Source organism: Balaenoptera acutorostrata, chromosome 16 (assembly GCF_949987535.1).
Source record: "Balaenoptera acutorostrata chromosome 16, mBalAcu1.1, whole genome shotgun sequence".
Classification (NCBI taxonomy): Eukaryota; Metazoa; Chordata; class Mammalia; order Artiodactyla; family Balaenopteridae; genus Balaenoptera; species Balaenoptera acutorostrata.
Window position 1 is genome coordinate 15576463 of NC_080079.1, and position 14323 is coordinate 15590785.

At 33.1% G+C, this 14323-nt stretch overlaps 1 protein-coding gene across 1 annotated transcript in view; it reads right to left on the reverse strand.

Annotated features, from left to right (window-relative positions):
• Positions 1 to 14323, reverse strand: part of ATRNL1 (attractin like 1) — a 706302-nt gene that overhangs the window by 611101 nt on the left and 80878 nt on the right. Inside the window, exon 9 of the mRNA XM_007173145.3 lies at positions 2742 to 2925. Coding sequence (XP_007173207.2) covers positions 2742 to 2925 — 184 coding nt within the window. The remainder of the gene's footprint in view (positions 1 to 2741; positions 2926 to 14323) is intronic.

The following is a 14323-nucleotide window of genomic DNA, read 5'->3' on the forward strand; positions in this document are numbered from 1 at the left end:
GATTTTGATTCAAAAGTTTTAAATACTTTTATACTTTTTGTATATTTTCTAAGCAGCATAGGGCTAGGTTTTATTTTTATACCCAGTCCAAAAATCTTTAGCTTTTGACTGGAATATTTGTCTCCTACATTCAGTGTAACTGGAATATTTACTTCCTCACATTTAATGTAATTATGACATATTTGGAGTTAAATATACCATCTTCCTTTATATTTGTCCCAACTTTACTTTGTTTCCTTTCTATTCCTTTCTTGTTTTCTTCCAAATGCATTAAGTACTATTCTCATTTTTCCCTCTATTCACCTGTTGGACATACAGTGTTTCACTTTTATTTTTTGTTGTTACCTAATGATTACAATATAAATCCTTAACTATTAATGTCTGCTATAAATTAGTTTTTTATCAATTCCCATATGATACAAGGACCTTAGTAATGTTGAACACCGTTTACCCTTCTTCCTGATTTATGTGCTGCTATTATCATGCATTTAAATTTTGTATATATTTAAGCCTCTATTACTATTATAGTATTATATAATAAATAATCACTTAGATATACCCTTTCCATTTCTCTATTCCTTCTAGTATCTAGGATCATTTTTCTTCTACTTCAATATTTTGAAGATCTATTTAGCATTTTCTTTATTTAGTGTTTGCTGTATTGCAGGTCTGCTGCTGTCAAATTCATCTTGTTTTTCTGAAAAGTACATGTTTTCCTTTCATTTTTTAAGGGTTTTTCACTGGGTGAAGAACTTTGGACTGATGATATTTTCCTTCAGCCATTTGAAGACACCATGTCTTCTAGATTCCGTTTTTTCAGTTAAAAAACCAGTTGTCAGTCTTAGTGTTGCTTCTTTAAAGAGAATATGCCTTTTTTCCCCTCTGGCTGCTTTTCTCATTCTATTTGGGTTTTCATCAGTTTTACAGTGACATTTCTAAGTGTAAGTTTCTTTGTACTCACCCCCTTGGTACTCAAGGAATTTCTTCAATTTGTAGCTAGCTATCCTTTGTCACTATTGAAAATTCTCAGTCATTTAAGACTTCAAACAGTGCTCCACATTATCTTCTCAATCCTCTTCTTCTGGACCTCAATTACATGCATGTTAGAACATTTCCACAAGTCCCTTATATTTCTTTCCCTGTTTTATTTTTCATTCTTTGTCTTTCTTTATTTCAACATGGGTATTTCCTTCTGACCCATCTTCCATTTCGTTAATCCCCCCTCAGCTGTGTCTAACCTGCTGTAAACATATCCAAAGAATTCTTAATTCATTTAATCTACTTTCCATTTCTATAATTTCCATTTGATTCTTTAGTAAAAGTTTCCAGTTGTTTGTTAATATTTTCCTACTTTATATTTTAATTCCTTGATCATAAAATCCTAATTATTTTAAAGTTTCTGTCTGAAAATGCCATTATCCTATAGGTATATTTCAAATGGCCGGGTTTTTTTCATGGCTTTTCTTTTCCTAAGCCTTATTATTTTTTGTTTTGTAACAGATATTGTATATGAAATAATTTGAGGCTCTGTATGATATTGTCTTCCTCAAAAGAGGATTTACTTTTGCTCTGCCACAAGTTAGACTATGGGCAGAGCACCAAAACCAATGAAAGACCATGATGATTCAAAGATAAGTTTATACTCACTCATAGGTTTAGAACTTCAGGAACCAGACTACATCGTTAAGTGTGTAACAAGACCCCTATTCCTTGGCACACCTAGAAATCCATTTTGATCCTCCATATTGATTGACGAAAGCTCTGCTCAGTTTCTCAGGCAGTTTTCAGGATTTATAATTGTCTCAAGGACAAAAGTTGTGCAAAATGCCAATCATACCTCCCTTTTCATTCTATCTCTCCTTAATCTTGACCAACAAATAGGATTGTCTTTATAGTCCTATGATGCCTTAAAAAGATGTAATTCCTAATTTTTCTCAGTGGAAATAGTAGTCCAGAATAATCCATTTCCCCATTGAAAAAGAATTTCTCTAAACACACATTTACTAATAGCTCAACAAGGTAGCCTATCTACTAAAATATAATACTGCATTTTATTAAACTAAAAAAATGAAAATTAGGAAAATCACCCAAAGGAAAAGTCTTCATTTTTTAAATTTCATCTCCCTTTTTTCAAATAAAGTGTAAATTAGAATATATGTTTGAAAGTGACAGTGAAGAGGATAGAACAAATCACAATTTGGTGGAAAACTGTATTTCATTTAAACACATAAAGTAATTTCATATAAGTTTGAAAGAATGTTTAATGTTTAAAAACAAAAAGGGGGTCACTTCCCAGGTCCTACAAAAGAAAATGAGTAAAACAAAAATTCTATTTTAAAACTTGTATACCTAGAAAAATCAATAAGCAATTCACTAAATAGAAACCACGAGTGCAAATGAACACATAAAAATATGCTTATTCACTATAGCAATCAGGGTATGCACCTTAAAATATCAGTACGATACCATTCGCATCCACTGCACTGGCAAAAGGAAAATATCCTCATAATTACCAAGTGTTGGTGAGACTACGAAGAAACAAGGACACTTATACCCTGCTGGTGGAAGTGTACATTATCACAGTGACTTGAGAAGCAATTAGGCAACAGGTAGTAAAGTTAAGGATGTGAATATCCTCACACACAGCAATTTCAATTTTAGTTATGTACCCTAGAGAAACTCTGGCATATGTGAAATGACCAGTACAAGATGTACAATGTACTTTTGCCCAATCTACTCACCAAGTCTTAGTGTTAACTTCATACTTATAAAGGTCATCTACCAATCCATATTTGTTGCCTGGTAATGCTTTATAGCCTCCATGAACATAAATGGACTTTGTTATTTCATCATACACACTGGTATGGCCATATCCACCTTGAACAATAGCTCCTTTAGTTTCCGGAACAAGCCAAGTGTTTGATGCTGTAAGAGAAAGAAGATAAATCATGAACTCTAATAGTATTTAGAAATAAAACTAATATACCACCAAACTACCAACAAGTTCATTCTAATACCACATTTTATGAGTAAAGTATACCTAATAATCATTTAATTTAAAAAATTATTAAATATGTGCTAGGTGGTTAAGAATCCGCCTGCCAGTGCAGGGGACACGGGTTCAATCCCTGGTCTGGGAAGATCCCACATGCCATGGAGCAACTAAGCCCATGTGCCACAACTACTGAGCCTGCACTCCAGAGCCCGCGAGATACAACTATTGAGCCCATGTGCCACAACTACTGAAGCCCACATGCCTAGAGCCCATGCTCTGCAACAAGAGAAGCCACCGCAATGAGAAGCCCACGCACCACAACAAAGACCCAACACAGCCAAAATAAATAAATTTATTTTTTAAATAAATAAATAAATATGTGCTAGTTACTATGTTGGGTGCTAGGGATTGAAGGTAAGACTGGTCTTTTTGCAAATTTTAATTAAACTCTGAAATATTGAAAATATCTAATTTTTGTATGTAAGAGAGAAAATGAAAACTTTATTCTCACATACATTTCTGTATTTGTAAACAAACCTGAAAAAAAAAGACTTAACAAACAGTTTATGAGAGCCTATTATGTCACAGGCTCTGAGTTTAGTCACTGATATTACAAAGACTAAAATTAAGATATGACTCTTGCCCTTAACAATTTTTAGCACTCTGCTGGTCTTTTATCTCTTGGTTATGAGTCCCACTGTCCCTTCTAAGAGTCCTTTGTATTACTGATAAAAACCTAAAAATTAAATTTCCAAGACTCACTGACAGATTTGTTACTGTCAGTCTCCACCAATGAAAGTACTGGGGAGAGCTTAGAAGGCAAAAGGAAGAAAGATTCTGCTTTCTTCTCTAACAGAAGGAACAGGTAGGTGACTACAGTAGGTAATGGCAGTGGTGGTTTTATAGCAACAGCAGCAGGGGTAGCACCTGTGCAGTGGCAGCAGTAGCACCTATAGTAAGTAGCTCAATTACAAATGTGGTCCTAAGCTCCAGCCTGGGTATGTAGCAGCTCCAGATTTCTGGGTGATACCCTCATTTTGGTGTCTCTAGGATTTTTGTAATTAACTCCCTATATTAAGTTCCCATTCTGCTTGATATATCTAGAAGGGACTCTTATTTCTATGGCAAATTCACTAAAACAAGCCCCAATCATATGCAAGGCATATTTTTAAAAATATGAAGATGAAAATACACATCTCGTTGGCCTTAAAAAATTTAGATTATAAAGAGCAACTGTACAGAAATCTATTATTAGTCTTTAAATATCCACCCAGACCACACTTCCGTCTTCCCCCTAACTTTTCACATCAACTTTGGCATACTAGACAACTCACTGAAAATACTCAAAGCAAATAACAGAAAATAGAGATGATACTTAAAAATTCTTCACACTTATACAATTTTAAGGTAGTGTAGAATGTGATACTTCAACAGTCATAAAAGTAGTCATAAAAGAAGTATCAAAAAGGGTTGTTAAAGCCAATTTTACTTAGAGAAAACTAAACATATTTGAAGAAATTTCAGAGTACTTTTGTAACTAATGGGCATTACATTTTGGAGGTAATTTCCAAAGAATGAAGTTAATAATAACTTATCAGGAACAATTTCTTTAATATACTTCAAACACTTATTAAAGCCACATATATATATATATATAAAGCTATATAGGGGCTTCCCTGGTGGCGCAGTGGTTGAGAATCTGCCTGCTAATGCAGGGGACACGGGTTCGAGCCCTGGTCTGGGAAGATCCCACATGCCACGGAGCAGCTGGGCCCGTGAGCCACAATTGCTGAGCCTGCGCGTCTGGAGCCTGTGCCCCGCAACGGGAGGGGCCGCGATAGAGAAAGGCCCGCGCACCGCGATGAAGAGCGGTCCCCGCACCGCGATGAAGAGTGGCCCCCGCTTGCCGCAACTGGAGAAAGCCCTCGCACGAACCGAAGACCCAACACAGCCAAAAATAAATAAATAAATAAATAAATAAATAAATAAAAGAAAATCCTTTCATTGCCTTTAAAAAAAAAAAAAAAAAAAAAAAAAAGCTATATATATATATAGCCAAACTGAAGGTTTTCATGTTTTTATTCATTCTCTTTTTAACAGAAAAAGATAAACATACTTCTTACCAAAAAATATTGTAGCAATAAAGAGGTGTATAATGCAAAAGTGAATGTTACCTTCTGCTCTAGCCCACTATCTAGAGGTATTTTTCACAAATTGTTATGTTCAGAATATTTTCAAACTATAATTCTGAATATTTTATTACAATATACAAAACAAATGTATATGACTTGCATGTACATACATACCTGTAAATATTTGTACCAAAAAATCATGCTATTTTACAACTATTTTTTCACTTAACATCTGGGACATCTTTTCAGGTCCCGTTTTTTATTTTTTATCAGCTAAATTCCATTGTATTGATGATACATAACTTATTTAAGTAACTCTACACTGTGACTCATTTAGATTTCAATTTGTTCTTAAAAACAATGATGCCATAAACTAAAAGTTGCTCTGGATCCACTCTAACAGACCTCAGAAGCAATCCTCCAAAATGCTTACACTGGAAGCTTAACCCCATGTTAGTACAAAGTCTAACACTCTTTAAAGGAATACAGCAAAGTCCGGCAGCCAACAAGGTAAAAACATACAATGTTCAAAATGCATTAAAAAATTAACAGGCACAGAGGGCAAAGAAAATATGACCCATAACAAGAAGAAAAATCAATCAATAGAGACAGAAATAACAAAGACGATAGAATTAAAAGAAGAGAATGTTTAAAAAGCTATTATAGGGGCTTCCCTGGTGGCGCAGTGGTTGAGGGTCTGCCTGCCGGTGCAGGGGACACGGGTTCGAGCCCTGGTCTGGGAGGATCCCACATGCCGCGGAGCGGCTGGGCCCGTGAGCCACAACTACTGAGCCTGCGCGTCTGGAGCTTGTGCTCCGCAACAAGAGAGGCCGCGATAGTGAGAGGCCCGTGCACCGCGATGAAGAGTGGCCCCCCACTCTCCGCAACTGGAGAAAGCCCCCGCACAGAAACGAATACCCAACACAGCCATAAATATAAAAATAAATAAATAAAATAAAAAAAAAAGCTATTATAAATATACTCAAATATGTTCAATAATGTTACAGAAAACATGAACATGATAAGGGAAAAATGGAAGATAAAAAAGACTCAAACAAAACTCCTGGAAATGAAAAATACATTGTATAGAATTAACACAAGATTAGATACTCTGGGAGAAAAGAACAATGAACTTAAAATATGGAAATAAAAACTATCCAAAATGAAGCACAGAAAAAAACAAACAAAAACCCTGAAAAAAAATGAATAGAATATCAGGGACCTGTATGACAATATCAAGTAGTCTAATCTACTATGATAGAAGTCCAAGAAGTGTGGTGGTAAGGTAGACAGAAATGATGTTTGAAAAAATAGTTTCTCAAATTTAATGAAATCTATAAATCCACAAAACCAAGAAGATCAATGATATACAAGCAGGAGAAAAATAAATAAATAAAGAAACCCACGCCAAGGAATAGCATGAAGTGATTAAGATGAACAAGCAGAACAAAAATAAGAATGCCACTTGACTTCTCAACAGAAAGCATGCAAGTCAGAAGACAGTGAAGTTACACTTTTAAACTACTGAGAAGGGGGGGAACCCATTAACCCAGAATTCTATACCAAAAAATAACTATCAAAGTAGAATTCTAAAATATTTAGAATTCACAAAATATTTTCCAAAAGTGAAAGTAAAACAAAACCTTTTTCAGATAAAGAAAAAAAAAAACCACAGAGAGAATATATTATTGCAGCCTTGCCCTATAAAAAAGTTCAAGCTGAATGAAAATGATACTTGAAACCAGACAGAATCTGGATTTATACAGATGAATGAGGAGTATAGGAAATATCTGATACGTGGGTAAATATTAAAGGTGTCATTTCTCATCTTCCCTCCCAGTAAATGATAATTAAGTGTCCAAAACAAAAATTATAACAATTTGTTATGGTCTTCATAACATGAGATATGATATTAAAAGAGGGAAATGCAGGGATACTAGTCTGAGTTTCTGACACTATATGTGAAGTGGTATAACATTAATTAAAGGTAGAATCTGAAAAGCTAAATAAGCATATTATAAACTCTAGAGTAACCTCTACAAAAATAAAATTAAAAAGTAGTTAATAAATTAATAGTCCTACAGATTCAAGAAGCTGAGCAAACCACGAATAGGATAAATTCAAAGAAATTCACACCACAATGAAATCGCTGAAAACTAAAAGTGCAGAAAACATCTCAGAAGCAGCTACAGAAAAATAACAAATTACCTATAGAGGAACAACAGTTAATGACTATGATTTTATCCTAAGAAACCATGCAGGACAGAAGGAAGTGCTGAAAAATAACTATAACTATAAAAATAACTATAACTCAGAATTCTATATCTAGCAAAAATATCCTTTATTGATGAACATAAAATGAATAGATTCTCAGATGTAAAAAAAATTAAGCTGATCCATGGCCAGCAGACCTACTCTAAAGGAAATACTAAAATAAGTTCTTCAGGCAGAAAAGACAACAGAAGGAAACTGGGACTGAAAGAGGACAATTTATCATTAGAACCAACAATTCTAATTGTGTAACACCCAATAACAGAACATCTAAACGAGTGAAACATATATGTAAAATAGATAACCAACAAGGACCTACTGTATAGCACAGGGAACTATACTCAATATTTTGTAAGAACCTATGAGGGAAAAGAATCTGAAAAAAACAGATATATATGTATGCATAACTGAATCTCTTTGCTCTACCCTTGAAACTAACACAACACTGTAAATCAACTATACTTCAATTAAAATTAATTAATTTTAATTATATATTAAAAAATTAAAAATAAGTAAATGAGTGAAGCAAAAACTAATAGAACTTAAAAATGAAATAGATATATCCACAATCATAACTGGAGGTTTCTACACTGGTTTTTCAAGAACTAAGAAAAATACTGAACAGAATATCAGTAAAGATATAGAAGACGTGAATAACTCCATCAGCCATAATATAATTGGCATTTATAGAACACCCCAACCAACTACAGCAGAATGCACATCTTTTCAAATTCACATGTAACATTCACCAAGGTAGACCATATTCTGGGCCAGAAAATAAGACTCAAGAAAAATTTTAACTTTAAAAAACATAGTCTTTGACAATAATAGAATTAAACAAGAAATAATGGCAAGAAAGATATCGGAAAAATCTTCAAATAGTTGAATCAAACAAAATACTACTAAACAACCCAGGAGCCAAAGGAAAAAAACACACAGAAAAATAGAAAACATTTTGAACTAAATGGAAACAAAAAATGCAACATTTCAAAACTTGTGGGATACAGCTAAAGCAGTACTTAAAGCAGTCATTCTCAACAGTGGTTCCCTGAAGCATCAATTGGCATTACCTGGAAACTTTTTAAAAATGCAAATTCCCTGGCACCAATCCTGACATAATCAATAAGAAAATCAGGGATTAGGGCAGAGCAATCTATTTTAACAACCTTCTAGGTGATTCCTATGCATCAAGTGTGAGAACTACTGGCTTAGAAGGAAATTTACAACGATACTGATATTTTTAAAAAGAAGAAAAAGGTCTCAATCTCATTTCAATGATCTATTCTTCCATCTTAAGAAATCAGTAAAACAAGAGCAAATAAAACTCAAAGAAGAAATGTAACAAAGCATTAATCAATATGATAGAAAACAGGAAACAAAAGCTGGTTATTTGAAAAGGTCAATAAAATTGATTAACCTATTAATCTCTAGTCAGACAGACAAGAAAAATAGGACACACATAACTCATATCAGATATAAGAGGAGATATCACTACAGATTTCACAAATATTAAGTATAAGGGAATATAATGAACAGCTTTATGCCAATAACTTTAACATCTTAAATGATATGGACATATTACTTGAAAACACAAACTACCAAATTTCATTCAAAAAGAAATTGATAATTTGAATATTGCTAACATTTATTAAAGAAAATAAATGCCATAGTCAAAATCTTTCCTACAAAGAAAGTTTCTGAGCCAGATAGTTTCACGGGTGAACTCTACCAAACATTTAAGAAAGAAATGATACCAATTCTACACAAACTCTTCCAGAAAATAAAATAGAAACACTCCCCAAATTTTATCACTCCCCATTTTACCACTCCCCAAATCATTTTACCATTACAGCCTGTAAAAGCAGACAAAGACATTAAAAGAAAAGTAAACTATAGTCCAATATCTCTTATGAGCATAAACATAAAAATCCTTAACAAAATTTTTGCAAATCAATTCTAGCAGTATATGAAAAGGGTAATACATTATGGCCAAGTGGGATTTATCCAAGAATGCAATAGTGGCTTAACATCTGAAGGTCAATGTCATTCACCATATTAAGAAATCAAAGAAAATAAAAGAACAAATTATCTTCTCAATAGATGCATAAAATTATTTGACAAAATTTAACGTTATTCATGAAGAATACTCAGCAAGCTAGGAATAAAAGCGAATTTCCTTCACCTGATAAAAGGAATTAAAAAAACATACTGCTAATGTAATACTACAGTAATTAAAAGACTGGAGCTTTCCCTCCTAAAATATGAAAAAAAGACAGGAATGTCTGCTCTCACTACCTCTACTCAATATTGTACCAGAGATCCTAGCAGTATAATAATAAAAGGTATATAGATTGAAAAGGAAGAATGTTTATTAGCATGAGCATAACACATGATCATCTATATAGAAAATAAGAAAGAATCTACCAAAAAGCTACAAGGAATAGTAAGTGTGTTCAGCAAAGTTGTAGGGTGCCAAATGCTGAAATATACCATGCCCATGAGTTAGAAGACTCAATATTGTTAAAGGCTCAATTTTCCCCTTTATAGATGTAATGCAACCCCAATTAAAATCTCTACATGCTTTTTCTTAATAAACTGACAAGCTGATTCTAAATTTTACATGGCAATGTGAAGGACCTAGAAGAGCCCAAAACTTTTGAAAACAAAACAAACAAAAACAAATGATGGAGGACTGACACTGCCTGATTTACAAAGCCACAGTAATCAATAGAGTGTGGTATTAAACATAATATACATAATACACACCAACGGACCAAAGGTCGACTCATACATAAATGGTCAGTTGACTCTTCAACACAATTGTGTGGTAACACAATTACCAAGGTAATTCAATGGGGAAAGGAAACTCTTTCAACCAAAGAACAACTGTATATTTATTTCTTAAAAAAACCTCAGGCCTTAAGCACCCAGGCTGGTCACTTTCAAGTGAGAAGCTCCATCCATTTACCGCTACACCTTATAAATATTATCATTCATTATTTTTTAAAATTATAATTAATGAGTGAATTTACTGCAGGGGCTCAATTTTAAAAATGTACATAGTCATTGCCTTTCTTCTATACTTATCATAGCTATTGAAAACTGTAATTCTTTTTTTTTTTTTTGCTTATTTGAATTTGCAGACTTTTATGTAATTGTTATTTATTACTTGAGTAATTAAAAAGAGCAGTTGATAATGAGAAAAATGAGAAAAAGTCACTGGTGTTAAGCAATTTGATTATGTTGTAAATCATGTCTTTTTCTACACGTTTCCTATTATCATTTGCTATTGTTCTCATGACACAGGAAAGGCGAGGAAACACTGGGTCATAACTGCAAATAACCCAGCAATCCCATTCTTCAGCACTTACACAAGAGAACGGAAAACATATGCCCAAACAAAGACTTGTATGCAAATATTCACAACAGCTTTTATTCAAAAGACCTAAAAACTGGACTCAAATGTCCACTAACTAGTGAACACATAAACAAATTATATCTTACCCATACAATGAAATCCCATTCAAGATTAAAAAGATTAAAAAGAAGCAAACTACTGACACGAGCAAAAATTTAGATGAATCTCAAAATTATTATGCCAATACAATGAGACCACATACCACATGATTTCATTTATATGAAATTTGAAATGAGGCAAAACTATATTGACAGAAAACGGATCAGCGGTTACCTGGAGCTAGAGGATCATGAGAGATTGACTGCACAGGGTCACAAGTAAACTTTCTGGAGTAATAGAAACGTTCTATATCTTAATTGAGGTAGCACTTAAACAACTATATCGATTTGTTAAAGCTTATCAAGTTGCACTCTGAAGTTTTTATACACACACACATATGTGCTGGGACAAGTAAATCTGCCTTTCTCAGCCTCCCTCACTTAGTATATGGCATCTCCATTCTTCTAGTTGCTCAACCAAACATCTTAGAGCTATCCTTGACTCCTTTTCCTCACATTTTACATGATCTCTCAGTGATTCCTGTTGTCACCACTTTCAAAACAAATCTAGAATCCAACAACTCCTCACCACCTTCCCTGCTAACACATTATTCCAAGACAATATCATTATTCATGTGAATGACTGATCACTGGAAGTACGTAATACAGGAGAAAAGATTTTTATTAAGTTAATTGTTAAGTGATTTGTGAAATAGACTGGCAAGGATACGTTGGGATCACTATAAATAAAACACCAACTGTTTTATTACTCCCCGCTATGGTGTCAAGGGGAAATTTAAGCCAAGCAAGACCCAGCTTGCATGAATGTTTCCCTTACTTTACCCACACTGTAAAATTACATAACCAAGCCAATCTCCTTTCCCTGCTCTCTCAAGCCATTTTCAGACCTGCTTGGGAGCCTGTCCTGCACACGTCAGAAAGCCTCATTTTGTGAATAATAAGTCTTTCATACTCTCTTGGTATTCGTGTTTCATACTCTCTTGGCACCATCGGCCTCAACATCCAAAGCAAATATTGGGGATTCCCTTCTGCGGGATGACCACAATATATCAGAATACAATAATAGTCTTTATGGGAAAAGCAGCAAAAAGATTACTAAAGGTAAAGATCACTACATATGAATTTTAAAAGACCAATATTCCAAAAGAGTAATAAAGCTTCAAAATATATAAAGCAAAAATTGAAAAAATTGTAAGGAAAAATTTACAAAATCAACATCATCATGGAAAACTTAATGTACCCTTTCCAGCAATTGACAGAACAGTCAAAATATCAGTAAAGATCTAAAAGATTTGAACAACACAAGTAATTAACTAAACTTAATAAACAAATGTATTAGGTCACTTTGGAAAAAAGGTCTGGCACTTTCTTAAAAAATTAAAGATATATCTTCCTCCTGACCCAACCAACATCCTTAGGTATTTAGACAAGAGAAATAAAAACATGTCTACTAGTTGACTTGTACAAGAATGTTCACTGAAATTTTATTCATAACAGTCCAAAACTGGAAACAGCCCAGGTGTTCATCAATGAGAAAATGAACAAAGAAACTGCAATGTATTCATACACTGAAAAAGCACTCAACAAAAAGGAACAAATTACTAATAAACACAACATGTATAAATTTCAAAAGCATCATGGTGAGTGAAAGAAGCCTTATTTTAAAAAGGGTGCATGATGTGTGATTCCCTTTACATGAAATTCCAGAACAGGCAAAACTATTTGATGATGAAAAAAATCAGGAAGCAGGGCAGGTATCAACTGGGAAGGATCAGGAGAGAACTTTCTCAAGTAATGGTCAGTGTCCTATATCTTGATATGAATTTGGGTTACAGATGTATGTTCTGTCAAAACCCATTGAATTGTACACAAAATCTGTGCATTCCACTGTATGTAACTTTTACATTAAAAACATGAGTACAGAACTCTAGTTAACAACAGGCATGCTATTATGTTTAGAAGTCAAGTGTACTTATGTTTGCAACAGTCTTTAAAATATACCCAAAAAATAGATAGATGGACAGAGAAATAGATACATACACTGGTAAGTGAAAAAGCAAAAGATTAATTGTAGAAGGTAAGTAGTATGTCTATGAGAATTCACTGCACAATTCTTTCAACCTTTAAGTATTTTTGAAATATTTCCTAATAATTTTGAGGGAGGAAGCCTGTAGGATATGTTCTGTGACCATAATACAATAACCTAGATATTAATAATAAAAAATAAATAACTAGAAAACCCCATGTTTGAACATTTTAAACTGTACTTCTAAATAACCCATTAGTGAAAGAAGAAATTAATATGGAATCTTAAACACATTTTGAGCTAAATAACAATTAAAATACTACATACCAAATCATGTAGAATACAACTATAGCCATGTTTACATTGTTTATGTTACAGCTTTAAATGTATATATTTTTAAAAATTCAATGAAGAAAACCTGAAAGATAATGAATTAAGCATCAATATAAAAAGGAAAAAAGCATAACAAATCAAAATATATTAAAATGAGGTCATAATAAAAATAAGAATAAAATAGACAAATTAATATATTAAGAAAATCAATAACCCCAAAAGTTGGTACTTTGAAAAGTATTAAGATTTACAATCTTGTGGAGAATCTGATCAAGACAAAAAGTAAGAAGACCCAGGCAGCCAATATTAGGAATATAAAAGGGGTAGGGCTAGAAAATATTTTAAACTTCACTAAAAGCACATTATGAAGAACTTTAGATCAATACATTGGAAAATTTAGATAAAATGAACAAATTCTGAAAATAAAATCAAGTTACCAAATCTGACAAGAGAGAAAAAACTTGAGTAGTCTTAGAACTATCAGATAAATTGAATCTGTGATTTTAAAATCCTGCCACAAAGAGAACTCCAGATGACTTACACCAAGCATTTCTAGGAAAAGCAGTAACAACTGAAAGTCTTCCAGACAGTGGGAAGAATTATACTGGCTAGCAAAACAGAAACTGTTTCTCAAAAAGTTATCTGTAGAAGAGATTATGGCTTTACTCCAAAACCCCTAGAGGTTTGCATTGTGATTCTCCAAAAAAAAAAAAGTTAATAATTTTTAATATCAGCAAGTATCCAATTAGTGTTCAGATTTCTAACTATCTTATAAGCTTCTTTTTTTTTTGGAAGTTTGTTGGAATCAGGATCTAAATGAGATCCACACATTGAAGTTGCCTGATGTGTCTATTGAATCTCTTTTAACCTATACATTCTCATCCTTATTTTTTTTATTGCCAGTAGTTTGCTCTTCAACATTTTTTGTCAATTCCTAGGATGAAGGCATAGAAGTTGTACTTATTAAACAACCACTGACTTAATAAAAGGAGGAGTTAATTAAATCTTTAGATACCAGAATTATGAATCAAAAGTAATGATGAGCTGAAACTATTTTAACAATATATGTCAAGCCCTTCACTGAGATTA